The 20,032-nt window shown below is 37.0% G+C and overlaps 1 protein-coding gene across 2 annotated transcripts in view; it reads left to right on the top strand.

The window, feature by feature from the left end:
- SLC13A1 (solute carrier family 13 member 1) overlaps positions 1 to 20,032 on the top strand; it is a 102,082-nt gene that overhangs the window by 13,766 nt on the left and 68,284 nt on the right. For both annotated transcript variants that reach the window (XM_069588290.1, XM_069588289.1), the window contains exons 2-6: positions 6,921 to 7,049; positions 9,112 to 9,248; positions 11,589 to 11,776; positions 12,358 to 12,415; positions 12,494 to 12,542. In XM_069588290.1, coding sequence (XP_069444391.1) covers positions 6,921 to 7,049; positions 9,112 to 9,248; positions 11,589 to 11,776; positions 12,358 to 12,415; positions 12,494 to 12,542 — 561 coding nt within the window. The remainder of the gene's footprint in view (positions 1 to 6,920; positions 7,050 to 9,111; positions 9,249 to 11,588; positions 11,777 to 12,357; positions 12,416 to 12,493; positions 12,543 to 20,032) is intronic.

Genomic DNA, 20,032 nt, shown 5'->3' with positions numbered 1-20,032 from the left:
ATACAATATACATGTACAGTATTTTGTGCATTAATTAATCCTCATTTTTAAAAGAAATATAAAGCAAGAACAGGTGAATACAAAAAAAATGACTAGTTAGAAATCTTGGAAATGAAAAAGTCTTCTCTGAAATTAAAAAGAATTAAAAATTTAAAAACTTAAGAGGAAACTATAAACTTTAACCTGAGTACACTTGAAGACATACTCAGTGAACCAAAAAAGAATACTAAGAATTCACCTAAAAATCAGACATAATAAGTAAACATGTTTTACATGAAAGAATGATTTGAAGGTAGATTCAGAATTCCCAACACACATGTGAAAGGTATTCTTGTAAAAGAGATTAGAAGAGAGATTATATTCAGAGTAATAATGGCTAATTTTTTCAGAATTAAAAAAGATATGAATCCTCAGAGCATTTCCAAGTAAAAAATAATTTAATTAAATATTAGTTCATGTTTAGATACATCATAAATGAGACTTTGAAGGAGAAAACCATTGAAGGAGAAAAATTTAAAGCTACCAAACTATAAAGAGAAAAAATGTATACGAAAGGATGATAGTTAATTTCTTATTTTTTTCAACAGTAATGAAGATATCTAGTAAAGATTCAGTTTAAGTCAGTTCAGTTCAGTCGCTCGTCGTGTCTGACTCTTTGCGACCCCATGGACTACAGCACGCCAGGCCTTCTGTCCATCACTGATTCCTGGAGTTTATCCCAAACTCGTGTCCATTGAGTCGGTGATACCATTCAACCGTCTCATCCTCTGTGGTCCCCTTCTCCTCCTGTCTTCAATCTTTGCCAGCATCAGGGTCTTCTCCAATGAGTCAATTCTTCATATCAGGTGGCCAAAGTATTGGAGTTTCAGCTTCAACATCAGTCCTTTCAATATCACAATTCAAAAGCATCAATTCTTCGGTGCTCAGCTTTCTTTATAGTCCAACTCTCACACCCATACACGACTACTGGAAAAACCATAGCTTTGACTAGACAGACCTTTGTTCGCAAAGTAATGTCTCTGCTTATTAATATGCTGTCTAGGTTGGTCATAACTTTTCTTCCAAGGAGTAAGCATCTTTTAATGTCATAGCTACAGTGACCATCTGCAGTGATTTTGAAGCCCCCAAAGTAAAGCCTGCCACCATTTCCACTGTTTCCCCATCTATTTGCCACGAAGTGATGGGACCAGATGCCATGATCTTTGTTTTCTGAATGTTGAGCTTTAAGCCAACTTTTTCACTCTCCTCTTTCACTTTCATCAAGAGGCTCTTTAGTTCTTCTTCACTTTCTGCCATAAGGGTGGTGTCCTCTCCATATCTAAGGTTATTGATATTTCTCCCGGCAATCTTGATTCCAGCTTGTGCTTCTTTCAGCCCAGCGTTTCTCATGATGTACTCTGCATATAAGTTAAATAAGCAGGGTGACAATATACAGCTTTGACATATTCCTTTTCCTATTTGGAACCAGTCTGTTGTTCCATGTCCAGTTCTAACTGAACATACAGATTTCTAAGAGGCAGGTCAGATGGTCTGGTGTTCCCATCTCTTTCAGAATTTTCCAGTTGGTTGTGATCCACAGAGTTAAAGGCTTTGGCATAGTCAATAAAGCAGAAATAGATGTTTTTCTGGAACTCTCCTGCTTTTTTGATGATCCAACAGATGTTGGCAATTTGATCTCTGGTTCCTCTGCCTTTTTAAAAACCAGCTTGAATATCTAGAAGTTCACAGTTCACATATTGTTGAAGCCTGGCTTGGAGAATACAAGACCCTTATGGAGAAAACTACAAAATATTATGAAAAGAGTTTAATGAATACCTAAATGAAAGAAGAGTTCATGGATGAGAATATTTTAAGGCCATTTCTTATTTTATAAATTTCATGTAATTTGAATAAAAATCTAAAATTCAAAAGTAGAAGCCTAAAACTATCAAGACAACTTTGAAAAATTATAAAATATGGGACTTGAGTTACCGATTGTAAAACTGATTGAAAAGCTGTCGTAGTTAAAAGAGTTTAATAATTCTGCAGTTCACCACCTTTAGAAAGGTGGTGGGGGTGTAAGTGATTGAGATATAGAGTTCATAAATGCATGTGTCTGCATTTGTAGAAATTTGCCACAGGAAATATATAGTAGCATGAGTTAGTGGGCAAAGATGGACCATCTAATTAAAAAGAAATCAGGAATTTTGATTATCCATTTAGAAAAAAGGCATCAGATTCCTATACAAATCAATTTAGGTCCACATTTGAAAACATTTTTTTTTAATTTTAGAAAAAAAATATGGGAATACAATATGTATAGAAAGAATTTCTCATACAGGATAGTAAAAACACAAAACATAACAGAAAGGACTTTAAAATAATTGAATCAAAATTAAAATCTTATCACTCAGAAACACAATAAATCAAATTTCATAGATAAGTCAGAGGCTAAGAATAATATTTATAAATATACATGTATAAAGAAATATTAAGAATCTAAAAATAACCTCACAAATTCACAATAAAAATAAACAACAGAAACACGAGAAAACGCTATAAACAAGGTAATTTTCAGGAGAGGAACAATTATGTTCAACAACCATGAAAAAATACTTCAATGGTATTCAAGCAAATGCAAATTAAATTAAGAAGAACTTTCCATACTATCAGATTTCAAATAAATAAATCACTCCAATATACCAGTGGCTGGTGAATTGGAACTTTCTCACGTTGTTGGTGCTAATACTGTGTAAATTGATGCAACCTTCTTGCATAGCAGTTGGGCAATAACAGTAAGGTTCCAATGCATCCTTTCCACTCAGAAATTTTGATAATTACTTTCATACAATAGCTTAGAAAATCTCTTTCTTATATTCACATGGATCCAGGTATAAAGATGTTCGTAGCATTATAATAATGAAAAATTGAGGGAAAGAGCCGTAGACAGCCGTCAATAGAAAAAATGGACAAATGAACTGTAACATATTTATAAAAATAAATGCTATATCCATTAAAAAAATTAACAATAAGTCTATATGTATCAACATGAACACATTTGAAAGCAATAAAACATTGAGTGTAAAAACAAGTTGAAAAATCACACAGAGTGAAATAAGCCAGAAGGAGAAAAATAAATATCAAATATTAACACATATATGCACAATATGAAAAACATATAGATAATCTGATCTACAAAGGAAAAATAGATGCAGTTGTAGAGAACAAATTTATGGCTACCAAGCAGGGAGGTTGGATGAATTGAGAGATTGGGATTGACATGTAACACTACTGATGACATGTGTAAAACAGGTAACTAATTATAACCTACTGTGTACCACAGGGAAGTTTATTCAATTCTCTGTGGTGACCTAATGGAAAGGAAATTCAAAAAAGAGGGGATATATGTATATGTGTAGCTGATTCACTTTGCTATACAGTAGAAACTCACACAATATTCCAATAAAATGCTTTTAAATATGTATGTATGCTAGATCACTTCAGTCATGTCTGACTCTGCAGCCCAACACATGGTATTTTCCAGGCAAGAATACTGGAGTGGGTTGCCATGTCCTTTTCCAGGGGATCATCCCAACCCAGGGACTGAACTGGCATCTCACGTCATACACACCAAAAATCTTATTTAATCTCAAAACCATATGTTGTTTATCAATGTAATAATGTCTACATGTAATAAAATCATGAAAGCATGGATAGAAACCCAAATGAGCAATCCAAGGGTTGATTCTGAAAGGGTAAAGTAAGATTTGCAAGGAAGAGCAGGTAGGCAGCATTTTTATTACCAGAGATTTTACTCAAATGACATCTAAGGCCAAACAGGTAAGAGAATTTATGAGATGGTGCAGAGGCACCAGGAAAAACTGAGAAGCGCAAGTCAGTCTTAAAGGGGAATTATTGGAATTCTCAAGTCTGGAGAATTGTTGACCTGGAAGAATATGATCCCAATGTTGCCAAATTTCTCAGTTTTTCAAGAGAAGCCAGAAATTTGCGTTTTATTTCTAATATGAAATCTGCTGGTTTGCAAATCTCGACTCAAACATACACACACACCCCCAACCCCCACACCGTTGTAAGTTGTATTTTCTTCTTAGATGTGGCCATCAGTTTTCAACTGTTTAGTCTACATAAACTAGGTTTAAAGTGTCCATTCCAGAATATGGTCACAGGCAGGTAGAAGCTATGACTTAAGAGTGTTGGAGGCACACTGGGATGACTACCTGTTAAGGATTAGAGTTTAGAAAAGCAGTGTATGAGGAGCAGGGATCAGAATTCATATATGAAGAAGGAATGTAGATAAGACTCTTCAGAAATATTTTAGGAAGTACTGGAATGAGTCATATTATAGTTAGAGTGAAGGTGGCATTCAATGCAAGTTTTGGATTCTTTTCAATAAGCAAATCAAAAATTACTGACGTGACCATTTTAAATTATGTATGGGCCAGTTAAAATATGAAAGTTGTCTTGACAAGCTAATGATTTAACACTTGAAATTTTGCCCCCAAATTTGCCCCATCTGAGCAGACTATCAATGTCTAGCTGAAGTAGACCCATGTGGAAATGAAATTTCAACACTATGGCAGGGATTTTGTGTGGTAAAAAGAATTTGCTAGCATCATATTCTTTTTATTTTTCTGATGTTTTAGCAGTTCCTTGTAGAAGGGTTCTCCAGACAGTTGTCAGGATAGCTAGTCCCAATCCAGCCTTACGCAGAGGAATGACAAAAATGAATTAAATTTTTGGAAAATCAACAGGTTTTGGAACAGCTTTGCCTACAGTGGAGGAATTGGAGTGGAGGCTGAAGGGCAGAGTCGAGAGGTAAAATGACAGTGGGATAGATAAGATTAAGAGACTGAAAGTGAAAATGTTAGTTCAGTTGTGTCCAACTCTTTTGCGACTCCATGGACTGTAGCCCACCAGGCTCCTTTGTCCATGGAATTCTCCAGGCAAGAATACTGGAATGGGTAGCCATTTCCTTCTCCAGGGGATCTTCGTGACTTAGGGATCAAACCTGGCTCTGCTGCATTGCAGGCAGATTCTTTACCATCTGAGCCACCAGGGAAGCCCAAGAGACTGGTTGGCTGTGATTAAAAGGCAAGATAGTAGAAAGGTCCATTTTATCTTTGAAATCTAGGTCCTTGTAAGTATGATAGAAAACATAGAGTCACAGTGAAGAGTTTGGGGGTTATACGTGTGTTTCAACAGGCTTCCCAGGTGGCACAGTGGTAAAGAATCTGTCTGCCAATGCAGGAGATGCAAGAGATGTGGGTACAATCCATGGACTGGGAAGGTCCCCTGGAGTAGGAAATGGTAAGCCATTCCAGTATTCTTGCCTGGAAATTTCCATAGAGGAGGAGCCTGGCAGGTTATAGTCCATGAGGTCACAGAGTCAGAGATACGGCTGAGAGACGGAGCGCACACACATGTGTTCTAACTAAGAGAAAAAGCAGACCTGGTCCTTCTCCAACATGGGCATTTTAAGTTAAGCACATATTCACAGATTCTCTCCAGAGCAAGTCAGAAAGATTTAGTCAAGGCTCAGCTTTGCTCCACTGTTTTATTGTTTGTCAAGATTATAGAGGCAGACTTTGTATAAAATTGTCAACATCAAAACACCTTTATTCTTTCTCCTTGAAAAAGACAGCACAATAAAGATATGACACAATCATGTCTTATTAAGAATTTCTTAGAAACTCCCTGAAGGTGCAGGAATGTTGGGTGAGTTAAAGACCAGGCCCAGAGGACTCACCGTGAGGTAGGTGAATCAGAGGGCAACAAAACTAGAAATGCTACTGCTTTGGGAAAACCTTAAATAAAAGACCTCATTAAACTCAGACAGCAGTTTGAGTTTTTTAAATTCGTAAATTTTGAGTTTTATAAATTTGTTAATTTTTCAAATGCAGCTCAAAATTTATAGAGATTAAGCAGTGTGAGAGCAAAACCAAGCCCTGTAAGATATGCTGCCCTTTATTGATCATTTAGTACATAGTGATATCATATAAAAATTATTTATGTAAGCCAAAGTAAAAGTATTAGTCACTCAGTCATGTCCAACTCTTTGTGATCCATGGACTGTAGCATGCCAGTCTCCTCTATCCATGCAATTCTCCAGTCAAGATTACTGGAGTGGGTAGCCATGCCCTTCTCAAGGGATCTTCCTGACCCAGGGATTGAACCCAGGTCTCTTGCATTGCAGGCAGCGTCTTTACCATCTGAGCAACCAAGGAGGCCCAATATAAGGATAAATTTCAACCATTCCTTAACAATGCCCTAAGCCAGAAACCCACAGATTTATACCTGGCAAAGCAAAAAACTACATTAAGAGCCTCTATCCTGTTTAGTTCCCTGTGTCTCCATAGAAGCTCGACTGTCTTTCTGAAAAAGCCAAACAGAAGGCTCTTCACCTCCAGGTCTGCATCACTTAGGAGCAAATTCAGTCTTAACCATGCACATAACTAGGCAGTGTCTTTTCTCTGCAAAAAAAGTACACCTAACTTTTTCTTCTGGGTTGACTTCCCCTTTTAGTAGAGAGAGAGGAAAGCTGGTGTGCATGGGTCCCATCCAACTAGAAACCAGGAAACGTAGTTAAAAGAAAGGGTGTGAATTTTACAAGCCACAGGAAAGTAAAGGCAAACACCCATAAATGCTGACATGAGCATAGAAAATTGACTACATGCTCTTACCTAGTTTGAAGGAAATGTGAAGAAAATATAAGAAATGAGGATGTTTTCATGTCATTGGTTTTTTATGTGTATTAAATTTTGACTCTTAGAGACCCTCAGAAATAACCATTTGCGGCCCTAAAGAGCAGAGACCTGCAGAGTTTCTTCTTAATTTCTCTATTCAGCAAGTGTGACTGCGATTTGAACAATGATTTCTCAGCCTTGTTATTTCACCTGACATCTTGCCTTTGCTCTGTCCAGGAAGCGGAATGTGCCTACACCCTCTTTGTCGTCGCCATATTCTGGCTGACAGAAGCTTTGCCTTTGTCGATAACAGCGTTGCTGCCTGGCTTAATGTTCCCGATGTTTGGGATCATGCCTTCCAAAGAAGTAAGTTTTCCTGCGAATGTTTGACTTAATTAGATTCCCTATTTTGTGCTGATACTTCCAGTGAGAAAGTTGTATTTAAAAGGAGCAGTAACCCTGGAGATCAAACCACTCAATCCTAAAGGAAATCAACCTGAATATTCATTAGAAGGACTGAAGCTGAAGTAGAAGCTCCAATACTTTGGCCACCTGATGAGAAGAACTGACTCATTGGAAAAGACCTTGATGTTGGGAAAGAATGAGGGCAGGAAGAGAAGAGGGCGACAGAGAATGAAATGGTTGGATGGCGTCATCGACTCAATGGACATGAGTTTGAGCAAGCTCAGGGAGATAGTGATGGACAGGGAAGCCTGGCATGCTGCAGTCCACGGGGTTGCAAAGAGTCAGGCACGAATTAATGACACAACTTAGTGACTGAACAACAAAAACAAAAGCCTGTTGGTAAGGCTTCCACATAAGTCCTCCAGACTTCCAGCCATGCCTTGCCTCTAGAATTCTGCATGTGTGTCCACCTTCAGGTGGACAAAAGCAAAACACAGGCTGTGGTTACTTGAGCTGTGAGTGTCAGTAGAAGAAACGCATGTCTGATCTTCCTAGGCTGTCATCTATGCCCGGGGCCTCCCTCCTAGCAAAAGGGCCAGTTCTTTCACATCCTGCATCAGCTTTTTCTAGTCAACAAAATTCAGTCTCATACAGTGTTGGAAAAGCAATCTTTTTTTTTAATAAAGAAAAAGCTTCCCTGTTTTCTTTCCTAGAAACCTGCCATTTCAGAAGATAAACCCATTAACTTTCATGTGTATTCCCTTTTTGTTCTTACTGAGAGGAGTTTATTCATGCTGAGAGGTGTTTCTTACCTTTATACAATCTAAGGGTACCCATCTGAAGAAAATGGATTCAGTTTCCCATTAAAAGCATGAAATGCATTGAAGCCAGAATACCTGTCTCCATGCAACTCTCAGCCACTCAGCACACAACTGCCTAGACCTCAGGTGAAACATTCTCAGGAAAGACGGCACATTCAAAATGCCAGGCATGTAATTTATCACCTGGATTTCTGTCTTTTGCTTGGGTACAGTACTGCTATCATGAAGTTCATCTGTCCAATATTGTGGGTGGAGACTTCTTTAAAAAACTAACCCATGATACAGGTCTTTTTTTCTTTTGTAGTTGAAATATAACCCACAATACAGTTTCTCCCCCGCCCCCCGCCCTCACCACCCGCCACCACCCCCACCACCCGCCACCACAGCCCCCCCCGCCATGGCATGGGAGAGGATTTCAACACAGCCTTGTGATTCAATTTAAGCCAAGTATTTTGTAAAGTCAGGACTCTTGAATATCACCATGAGGTACTTTAAAATAAGGTTTCTATGATTAGATAAGTTTGAAAACTATGTAGCATAGGGTATGCCCTTCTTTGAGAGTGAGAGTTTACACGGGTTTAAAGGTTTGGAGAAGGCCTACAAGAAATAAAATTTTAGAATCTTAAGAAATTTTGTTTTCTAAACTTATTTGACCACAGAAACTGTTTTTAAAAAAGAAAAATATTAATGCACCTCTCAGAGAATTATTTTGTAAATCCTGCTGCAAATGGTTGCCCAAGTGTCTGTATGCTCTACTAATCGCCATTCAAAATACAAAAGAATGACTGCAGTCTGGGCATAACGGTGATAATGAAGATATTGGTGAGCCAGAGCTTGACTTGAGACTTTTCCTCATCATAGCCATGGCCAGTCTGCTGTAGGGTTGCAAACTAATTAGCCCCAGTTTACAGATGGAGAAATTAAGCAGTGGAAGGCACTTGCCTGACATTACTCAGGTCTTTAAAAACTCAGTATATGGGTACCCTCTCTCTGTGTATATTTTTTCTTAATACTACTTTTTCTGGATAAGGATGTGGAACTGATTTACATTTGTATTCAAATACATCTGCATTCCTTTCAACAAAATAGAAAGATTAAGTAGTTGAAGGTCAAAGTTAGGAGCAGCAAAATAATGCCTTTCTGGTGCAATGCTGTTTTTCCCTCGTCAGCATAAATACTCATGGGTTTAATTGCAATTTCAGGTGGCATCTGCTTATTTCAAAGATTTTCACCTACTGCTGATTGGAGTCATCTGTTTAGCAACATCCATAGAAAAATGGAATCTGCACAAAAGGATTGCTCTGAGAATGGTGATGATGGTGGGTGTGAACCCAGCATGGTAAGTACTGTGTTTACTGCTCCAAGTTTACATTCCATACAGACCATTTTTGTACAGAGCAAATAACCAGATAAGTAATGCACATCCAAGCAATCATTTGTATGGCAGTGTAATTCATGATTTTTTTTTCTCTGCAAAAATGAAAGTGATATAAAGGGTACTTGAATTGGAGGTGAAAAAAACTTTAATTTCACTGCAAGTCTAATTACAGGGAGATTGGAATAAGTGCACACAACTCTTTCACCTTTTATGCTCTGTAGGAGTCAAAGCTGAGAGAAGCCTGTACCTCAACAAACAAGATTGATAGACTTTAGGGTAGATTTCAGTACTATCTTGTTTATTGGGCTGATTACATATTCAAGACTTGTTCAAGAGTACGCTTGATCATCAGGAAGGATGTTAAGAACCAAAGACAAAGACATTTACTGACAAAATACAAATATGTGCAGAAAAATTCCAAGGTGAACATTTCTCTTTTTAAATGAATTGTTCCAGAGTAAAACAATCAATTAAGAAGTTTCATCTATAGAATGTGCCCACTAAAATAAATTTTGCCCACCAAAATAAAAGGATTTTGCCCATCAAAATCCATTAAATTAATTGGCCATTTTGGTTTTAATTCTAGCTCTTGTTAAGAACATGCTGCTGCTGCTGCTAAGTCACTTCAGTTGTGTCCGACTCTGTGTGACCCCATAGACGGCAGCCCACCAGGCTCCCCTGTCCCTGGGATTCTCCAGGCAAGAACACTGGAGTGGGTTGCCATTTCCTTCTCCCATAGATGGTAACTAAAAAAAAAAAACAAAACAAACAAACAAACAAAAAACAAAAAAAAAAACCTCCAGTGTCATAATCATTTACATAACGGCATTATGCTTTAAAACCTTAGGTGATTCTCCCCATCTCATCTTTCTTTAAACATAAGAAAATTTATTGAATTGTGCTGCATAATTCGTGTCAGAGTATAACAATGTCTGTGTTTATCATTTATGGAGCACTCTTTTGTAGACAGAAAAAGCATTCAATATCTCAGATGAAGCCTATTTTGTACAAACATCTGTAACTTAAAAATTTTAGAACATGTATGTATCAAGGACATTTCACTCTTAAAATGAAATGGTGTTCCATGCCTCTTGAAGTGCTATAGAAATGTGTCTCTTTCCTTTGACCATCTGCTCCCTGGCCCCAGGGGGTGGAGTCATGCACTGCACAGTGGGACAGGGTCCTGTCCTTTATACCACGAAGTGATTTTTCAAGTTAAGGTATTTTCACCACACAAAAGTTTTACCAGTTCCCAATCTTTTTGTACTGAGAGATTGTTTTGCCAATGCCTTAAATTGAAATTGTTTCTATTTTTTTATTAAGAATAGTTTATTGTTTAAACAGTTTACTTAAAAGTTTTGTTTCATTTTTCACATAGAAAGTATCCACCTTATCTGTAGTTGGAATGTAGGATGTGGAATTTTTCTTATAGATCTATTTCAAAAGAAAGAGAATTTCATAAATGGTTCTATATGGAAAGACATGCATCTGAATGATATTCTTGGACCTCCTACTCAAAAGAGATCATGTTTTTCCCCCTAGCTGTGATTCTGAAAGCTTATAGACATGGTTTAAAATCCTATAATTTTAGGTATGTTATTTTTTAAGGGAGAAGGATTACTCTATTTGTACGAGGAGACAATGTAATACATCCAGCTCTTGACAACAGGCAGGAATGTCAGATTCAGGAGAGCATGAATAATTGAATCTACAGAAAAATCTGAAACCTCATTTTAGCTAGTGATTTTAACCATTTCCTCCACCCACCGTATACTGAACCAGAGTAATAAACAAGTAAAGAGCAGGTTTATAAATATTAACCTCCCTCCTTGCCCTTGTTCTTCCTTGGCACATATACAAATAAACAGAGATAAGACCCAAATATAAAAGAAAGAATAAGGGATCCTAAATGCAAATGCCAATTGCACCTTATTTTACTAGTATTTGAAGATGGGTCATCTTTGAAGGGCATTTGAATTTTGGTGTAATATTATAGGCTATTATACCATCTACCAACTTGCAGTTTGATTATAAATTTTATCATTTTTTCTGGTTTTGAAGAGAAGACTCTTACAGTTTCCAGGGAGACAAATCTTGTAATAAGTCCTGTCTTACATGTGCCATTTGGATTTCTACCTGTCTATCCTATTCTCAGAGTTCTTTACCTGAGTGAAACCTTAACTGTCTTTATGTTTTGTAAAAATGAATTCTTAACTCACAAATAACATCCTTTACAGGTAAGCACTACAGAGCTGGTGAAGTTAGAGAGCACAATTCATACTGAAGGCCCTCTTGTTTCAGGCTGTCCTTGGGGTTCATGAGCAGTACCGCCTTCCTGTCAATGTGGCTTAGCAACACCTCTACAGCTGCCATGGTGATGCCCATCGTGGAGGCTGTGGCCCAGCAGGTCATCAGCGCAGAGGCAGAGGTGGAGGCTACTCAGATGACTTATTTCAGTGGATCTACCAACCAGGCACTGGAAATAGATGGTATCACATTTGCTTTGGCCACAGTGGGATCTAGCTACTTGGGCAATGGGATAAACTCAAGGATTATATTTTGAATTAATTATCCATACAGGCATGATATGAATTCATCCTTACTCTGCCTCTATTTCCCAGTATTTATACCAGGAAGTCATATTACCCAAATATTTTACCTTCAATTAATGGTTGAATTTACATTCTCTGACAAAGGGGAAGAAAAAGAATGCCTTTTCTATGCTTCAACCAGTCTGATAAAACTCCCTTTTGTCTTTATCAGTACACTCAGGGTACTCTTTTACCCTGAAATGACTTTTCTGCACAGTTTGTGAACCTTTGATTCCTGTATTCTATTTGGAGACAGCATCACATTCTACCTTGGTTATATCTGGTTCTGATAAACTGCTTTGATGCAGTGAGAAAAATGTTGGGAGGATATTGATGTTTGTAAAACACTTTATTATGATGAAGGTTATGTCAGTACAAAGCGAATTTGTTTATTTTCAGCCTCTCATAATGCTTCCACCTTCACACACACACACTGATAATCCTTCATTTTAATTTTTTTTCTATTTAATGTTTTGCAGAAAGCATTAACGGACAAGAAGCAAATGAGAGAAAAGAGAAAACAAAACCAGTTCCAGGGTAAAGAATATTATTTTGATTAGGATTTTCAGAATTATATTTTAATGAAATTATAAACTGGGTCAATTTATTTTTCAGATACAGTAATGATGCAGGGAAAATTTCAAGCAAGATGGAGCTGGAAAAGGTACATTAAATTTGATTCTCTCTAAATAATTATACATGAAATTATATTAGATCTGCAGTTAGATATGTATGCATTTTAAAATCTGTTACTTGCTTCCTTGTCTATGAATTACTTTACTTGCCTATGTCAAAGCATGGTGTGATGGTTTGATAAGGCTTCATGGATGGACTGAAATAAAAATCCTCATAGAAAAAGTTTTAGGCTCTGAAATCAGCATCATTTTCTCCTTTTAACAGATACCATAGTGATGGCAGTTTGCATATGTAATTTAAAGAAATAGAGTGCTAGCCTCAGAATATTGTTTCATTTTCTTATCAAAATCTTGCTGCCTTTTTATTAAGCACATTCTATTACTTCCATGTTATGAACTTACAGCATTCATATAATTACAATCCAGTTATCTTTAGTATCCTCCTTGCCGATAAATTCTAGTAGAATTCAGAAGCTGCTACCGTCAAATGAAGATAGAGGGACTGTTGTAGCCATTCTGGCTATTAAAAGAAGGAAGAAGACTTTTGTAAACTATCCCATAGAATTCATTTTCCCAGAATAAATCAATATAAAAATACTATACTAGGTTTTATTGGGAGAAATATATCTCAAGACCAAGTAAACCTGCACAGAAATAGTCCTACGGTAACCACGGCATTAGAAATATGAGAGTGGGGCATATGTTCCTTCCTCAGGCTATAATGCATCAGCATGCAACTGAATAGGAAAAAGAAAACTGTCTTGTTATTTACAGAAATCTTTAAGGAAAGAGTGATTTTTATGTAAAGAGAAAACTAATGTAGTGATAAGTTTTAAACCACTAGCTACAGTGTACTTTAGGATGAGAATTGAATACATATTTCTGAAAATATTATCATCTTTAGGGAGGGAAATAATTCTTTTAGGACATAGAAAATCAGCAGTCTGCCAGGTGTATTACAGAAAAATGCATCAGAAATGACCTTTAAAAACTGTTGGGTATACTTGTACTCACTTGGTAACTCTCTTGTGGTCATCTTTAGAAACCCAGTTTTCTGGTGTGATGCTTAAAATTTGAGACCAAGACCCTTCCAATGGACTGGTTATCCAGCACTGTCCCAGGCATGGTAGGAAAGTCTATGGATGAAAAAACCTCCTCTTTACCATGAGCAACTCAGGGTCTAATGGGGAAGATAAACTTAAAAAAAAAAAAAAAAACTGTGACATAAATACCACACCAAAGGTACACACAGAGACCAGATCTCCCAGAAGCTGAAACAACTAGCTCAGTCTGGGAATATTGCCAAGAGAGAATGTGAGGTCAAGAAATCTGAGTCTGGAGGGAAGATGGCACTCACAGTCAGAGATATGCACCCTCCAGGCGTGCAAGGACCAGGCCTACTTGGCTCCCCATTTCACACCCTACCACATTCCACTGCCTGACAGAGAGTAAGTATTCAATAGATAATTATCTTGGCTAATTAATGAAGGAATGAAAAAGGAAGAGGTAATGTAATCAGAGAATACATAAAATTCAAAGACCCCAAAATGTAGAGAGAGGGGACTTTTCAGAAAGCATGTCCAGTGCAGGTGCCAGGGATGAGCTGTGGAAAGTGAAATGTTTGGAGAGGTTGGGCCAGGTGAAAAATAGTAGTTCGTTCCATGCAAAGGATCCTAGTTTATCTTAAGGGAAATGGAGAGCTTTGAAGCTAGGAGGGAGTATGGTAAATTCCGCCCTTTGAGAAGATTACTGTGATAAAGTGAAGGACAGAGGGTATGGGCCTAACTGGACTTTCTGATTAGTATGACTTTGTGGATGAGAGTGATAAAAGCATGGAAGATGCCTCTGCTACAGAAAGCTAGATAGAAGAAAGTTTCTGATGCCACTGAGGGAGGAATAAGTTTTCAACAGGGAAATGTGAGATAACTGGGGTCTATTTTAGGCAGTAAAGATAAAAGGTTCTGAGTTTGGTAGAGAAGAGCTAGGCCTTTGAACAATGATTCTATGGTTGTTCTATAACTTCATACATAAAATTTCAGCTTGGTGTAAAAGAAAAATTAAGAGATAACTTTTTGAATAAAGTGCTGTTTATAGGGGGTCACATAAAAGTATTTTTCACATACTGTACATTTAAGATAGATTTTTATTTTTGACTTACAAATCTCAGATATGAATGTAGTAGATTATTATAACATATTGTTATAATTATAATAAAGTGCACCTGTTCTTTGCCAGATTTAACTGGATAATTTAAGATTAAAGGGTTATGTGGGAGAATCTGTATCCACATAATCTACCTATAAAATGGAAGGAATATTTATATTCATAATGTTTCAATCTTCTACTTTTTTCATCAAGTAGATAAGACATTTTATTGAATTAAATTAAATCCTGTGTGGTTTGGCTTTGAATGTGAACTGCAAGTCAAAAAAGATCCAAATATTACTCTTTTTGAGAGAGGATGGTTTAAAATAAATTTCAAAGAAGAAAAAGAAGAAGCAAAAGGGCATAGAGTTTTTTAGTAATTTACACCATTTTGCCATGTTTTTACACATTTGAAGCACCAACGTGTTGATTTGATACACCTACATATTGAAAAGTGATTGCCACCATAGCTTTATTTAACACCTCCATCATATTATATAATTACCATTTGTTGCAGTGTGAATGTTCAAAGTTTACTCTCAGCAACTTTCAACTAATGTATATAATGTTATTAATTATAACAATCCTGCATTAGATACCTGGAACTTATTCATCTTAAAACTGGAAGCAGGTACCCTTTAACCTTTATCTCCCCATCCCACCCCCTGCTCTCCCCTCTAACCCCTGGTAAGCAACACTCTCCTCTCCATTCTATGCGTTCAGCTTTTATGAATTTCCCATATCAATGACTGTTGTTGTTTTAGTCACTAAGTCCTGTCTAACTCTTTTGCTACCCCATGGACTTTGTCTCACCAGGCTCCTCTGTCCATGGGATTTCCCAGGCAACAATATCGGAGTGGGTTGCCATTTCCTTCTCCAGGGGATTTTCCCAACCCAGCAATTGAACCCACATCTCCTGCATTGGCAGGCAGATTCTTTATCACTGAGCCACCAGGGAAGCCCCTGTAAAAGTGATTCCATGCAGTATTTGTCTTTCCCTGCCCGACTTATTTCACTTAGCCCAAAGCTACTATCATGATTGCCATTTCAATAGATGTGAGATGATAACTCACGTGCTTTTGATTTGTACTCCTCTAATGATTAGTGATGTTAAGCGCCTTTTCATGTACCTGTTGACCACTTGGATATCTTCTTTAAGAACTTGTCTTTTCAGTTCCTCTGCCTGTTTTTCAGTTGGATTGTCTGGGAGGTTATTCTGTTTGCTTGTTTGATTGGTTGTTTTTGCTAGTGAGTTGTGTGAGTTCTTTGTAAATGTTATCAGTCTTAAAATTCTTGTTATTAGAATTGCAAAGTATTGGTATAGGTGCTAATGATAATTTGATGGTAATTTTCCTATTGCTGCTGCTGCAGCAAGCAGCCAATGGTAATGATTATATGTTGGTTTTGAAACTGATGGATATTCACCAGTTCCTCAGATTCCAGAAATGATTCAGGAGCACTCCTATCTGAGTCTCATTCCTAAGCTGCATACATGAAAAAGACTCACCGTGTTCCCTTTTCACCATAGACAATGGCCCAAACATTAGCAGAGCTCCCTACTCATGCCCAGAATAAAAATGATTGATAGGTAGGTATTTAGCCCATAAATTCTTTTTACTCCAAAAGTTGCTGAAATATTTTTAGAGAAGAAAAGGAACAAGAAGAAAGGAAGAGCCCAAAAGACACTGACATATATGAGGGAATAATTTGTCAGGTTCCAGTGGAGCAGTTGGGATCATCACTCATATTATTTCCATAAGAAATGAATTTAGGTATCCAGAAATCAATTTTTACATAGTAAAAGAAGAATCAAGTTGCTATGTTTTTTCCTTCTTTCAAGCACTGGTATTAATCAAAGAAATATCTCAGATTTTTATAGTAGCTCAATTTCTAAACCTCCAGGCATCTTTGAATGAAAGGAATTGGAAATTCAGTATGTTTTTAATGAGAGGCCTAAAATAATTGTTTTCCATTCATCTTATATAATATGTAGTTTCCCCAAAAGGAAAAGTCCAAAGGAAAATTTCCTTGAACAAATTGAATGTTGCTTTTAATTAGATGTTGTTTAGTTTGGTGGTGAAATCCTTATTATTCAAAATCGAATTCTATAAAACAGCACGCTCTAATATTCTCCAAGAATTCTAAGGACCCTATAAAGGTGATAAGCGTGGTTCATAAAATATCATGGACTAGGGCTGTTATTTCTGCCAAGTAGGGAGATATCAATTCTAGAATATCTGGTCCCTAGATCAAATGCAGAAATGGCATTTTAAATTAGATCAGGTAGGTGCTACAAACAAAAGTTCTAAATTGCTTTTCCCTTTTCCTAGACCAGGCGAAGATAGTTGGCCCGCAAAGCCAGTTTTTAGCACTGCTGAGACTTCATTTGACACAACCTACTTTCCTTTACCCATCCAGCCAAATTCTGCAGGTTATAAAGATGTGAGCAGAAAGAGAGAGAGAGAGAAAGGCTATCACATACCCTTTAGGAATCACAGCATCACCAAAAGGCAAGAGATAACAAGGGCTGTGGAAGAAAAGGGAGCCCCTATGGATTGTTGGTGGGAATGTAAATTGGCGCAACCACTACAGAAAACAGTGGATCAAAATACTAACACGGGATCTAGCAATCCCACTACAGGGTACATATTCAAAGGAAATGAAACAGGATCTTGAAGAGATATCTGCACTCACACTGTAGCATTAGCCACAATAGCCAAAATATGGAAAAAATAAATGAATGGATTAAGAAGATGTGGTATGCATATACCATGGTATATTATTAAGCCATGAGAGAAAAAAAAAAAAAAGGCAATTCTGCCATTCCAATTACATGGATAAACCTTGAATACAGTATGCTAAGTAAAATAAGCCAGGCATAGAAGGACAAATACTGCATGGTTTCATTTATACATTGAATCTTGCAAATAAAAGTAAAACTGATAGAAATAAAGAATAGAAAACTGGTTCTCAGGAGTCAGGGGGTGGGAGTGGGTAAACAGGGAGATATTAGCAATAGGGTACAAGCATTTGGCTATAACATAAATAAGGTCAGAGGACCTAATATAAAACATGGGGACTAGAGGTGATAATATTACTGTATGGTTGAGATTGGTTAAGGGACTGATACTTGAATGTGTCACCAATGAAAGAGAGAGAGAGGAAGGCAGGAGGGACACAAGCTGTCAGTGAAGTATTTAAGGGCTGGGTGGGAATAATCTTTTCATAATGCATACGTAGATCAGATCACCATGATGTACACTTTAAATATCTTATGATTTTATTTATCAGTTATACCTCAATAATGTTGAAAAAGATCATAAGATATTTAAAGTATGCATTGGTGATTTTAAGAACTATTCATGGTGAAATGGTTTCCCCTACCTGCTTGATTAGCATATTGATTGCCTCACATATTTATCTTTTTCTCTTTTTTTGAGAGCATTTTAGTTCTACTTCTGGCAACTTTCAATTGTTGAGTGTAGTGATGTCAACTCTAGTCACCGTACCTAGTCAATGGCTTCTCAGTCCTTACTCATAGCTGAAAGTTTATACATTTTACTTGGTTTTTTTAACTTAGCAGTTTTCTGCACCTCTAGGAACACAAGATGAAGTTGAAGTTTTAAAAGACATTATAACTATCCTACTCACTAATCCAATTTATGAGAACTCATGCCATTCAATTGAGAATTTGGAAGCCTCATTACCAATGGTATTAAATCAGAACAAGGGATGATATTTCTGACATATACTGGGATTCAGATGGTGCTGATTCAGGTACTGGGATTCAGCAGGCAGGTGGTACTTTTCTGGTGGCTCAGTGGTAAAGAATCTGCCTGCAATGCAAGAGACTCAAAGATGTAGACTCAATCCCTGGGTCTGGAAGATCCCCTGGGGGAGGAAATGGCAACCCACTCCAGTATTCTTGCCTGGGAAATCCCATGGACAGAGGAGCCTGATGGCCTACAGTCCATGGGGTCATAGAAGAGTTGGATACAACTGAGAGACTAGCAACAACAAGCAACATGCGGTGAGGTGAATTCACCTCTGAATAAATAATTTATCTAGACAGTCATAAAAAAAGAAGAATCATAGAGCAACCTGTGAGCACAACGTCACTCAAGATTTTAACGTTTATTGTAGTCAAAACCCTGGCTGGGCTCCATTGGTTTACTTAGCTGGGTTTCCACAAAACATTTTGTTATTAAAGAAATAATTTGCTATTGACAATGCATTTTCTTCTATATACCTTTTAATTTTGAACCACAAAAGCATGGTTCTTCACCTTTTATATTGTAGAAATATTATGTAGCAAGTAACATGAGCTTAACCATGTTGGAAGCAACTGTACTTTCCCCTAACTGTACAATAAACCTCCATAAAATAAACCTCCCATAGAATTTATTCTAATACTGTGTTTGTTTTGTTTCCTAAAATTCTCAACAATATTTTTCTTCTCATAGTCCAATGATATTTCCTAACAAAATGATACATTTATTTTGTCCCCAAATTGTTTTTCAAGTATCTTGATTGTGAAATATTTTAATATATACATATTTAAAGAATGTAACAAAAAATTTAAAGAAGATGATAAAATGGTTTATACCAATGCTCCAGCTTAAGAAAAAGGACATAACAATTTCTAAAAGTCCCCATGAGCTCTTCTTTGATTCCATCTCCTTGCCTCACACAATCGTATCCAGCCCCTTATGGAGGTAGCCACAGTCTCCAGAATTTCGAGTTAATCATTTTCTTGTTTTCTTTTCAGTATTACCACTTCTGTTAATTACTTCTTCATCTCAACAAACACCCCAAATAATGATAGTTTTAATAAGATAGAAATAGGCTGGTATAACGGTTCCACGATCATGATGGCTTTGACTGTTTCTATTCTTGCTCTGCCATCATCAGCACTTGATGGCCCCTCAGGGTTCAGGATGGCTGCCGCGTTGCCCTCTATCCATTCTCTGTTCCAGCTACTGGGAAACAGAAAGGAGAACGCAAAAGGCATACCAGACATATACTTAGCAATTCTTCCATTACTTTCCTGGGTTTAGAATTATTCACATTTCAATTTCTCCTTGAGTTTTAGTTGTATTTTTCTAGGAACTTATGCATTCCCTCTCAAATTTAGTTGCATGTTGTTTTTAATATTCTCTTATTACCTGTTTAATTTCTATAGTATTTTTATTTTTATTTTTTTTTTGTGGACAATTCTTTTTTTTTTTTTTTTAGTTTTTTAGTTTTTTATTTTTTAAATTTTAAAAACTTTAATTCTTACATGCATTCCCAAACATGAACCCCCCTCCCACCTCCCTCCCCATAACATCCTTCTGGGTCATCCCCATGCACCAGCCCCAAGCATGCTGCATCC

The sequence above is a fragment of the Ovis canadensis genome, chromosome 4 (assembly GCF_042477335.2).
Source record: "Ovis canadensis isolate MfBH-ARS-UI-01 breed Bighorn chromosome 4, ARS-UI_OviCan_v2, whole genome shotgun sequence".
In the NCBI taxonomy this organism is placed as follows: domain Eukaryota; kingdom Metazoa; phylum Chordata; class Mammalia; order Artiodactyla; family Bovidae; genus Ovis; species Ovis canadensis.
The sequence above is the reverse complement of the archived record's forward strand: the minus strand, read 5'-3'. Positions and strand labels throughout refer to the sequence as shown.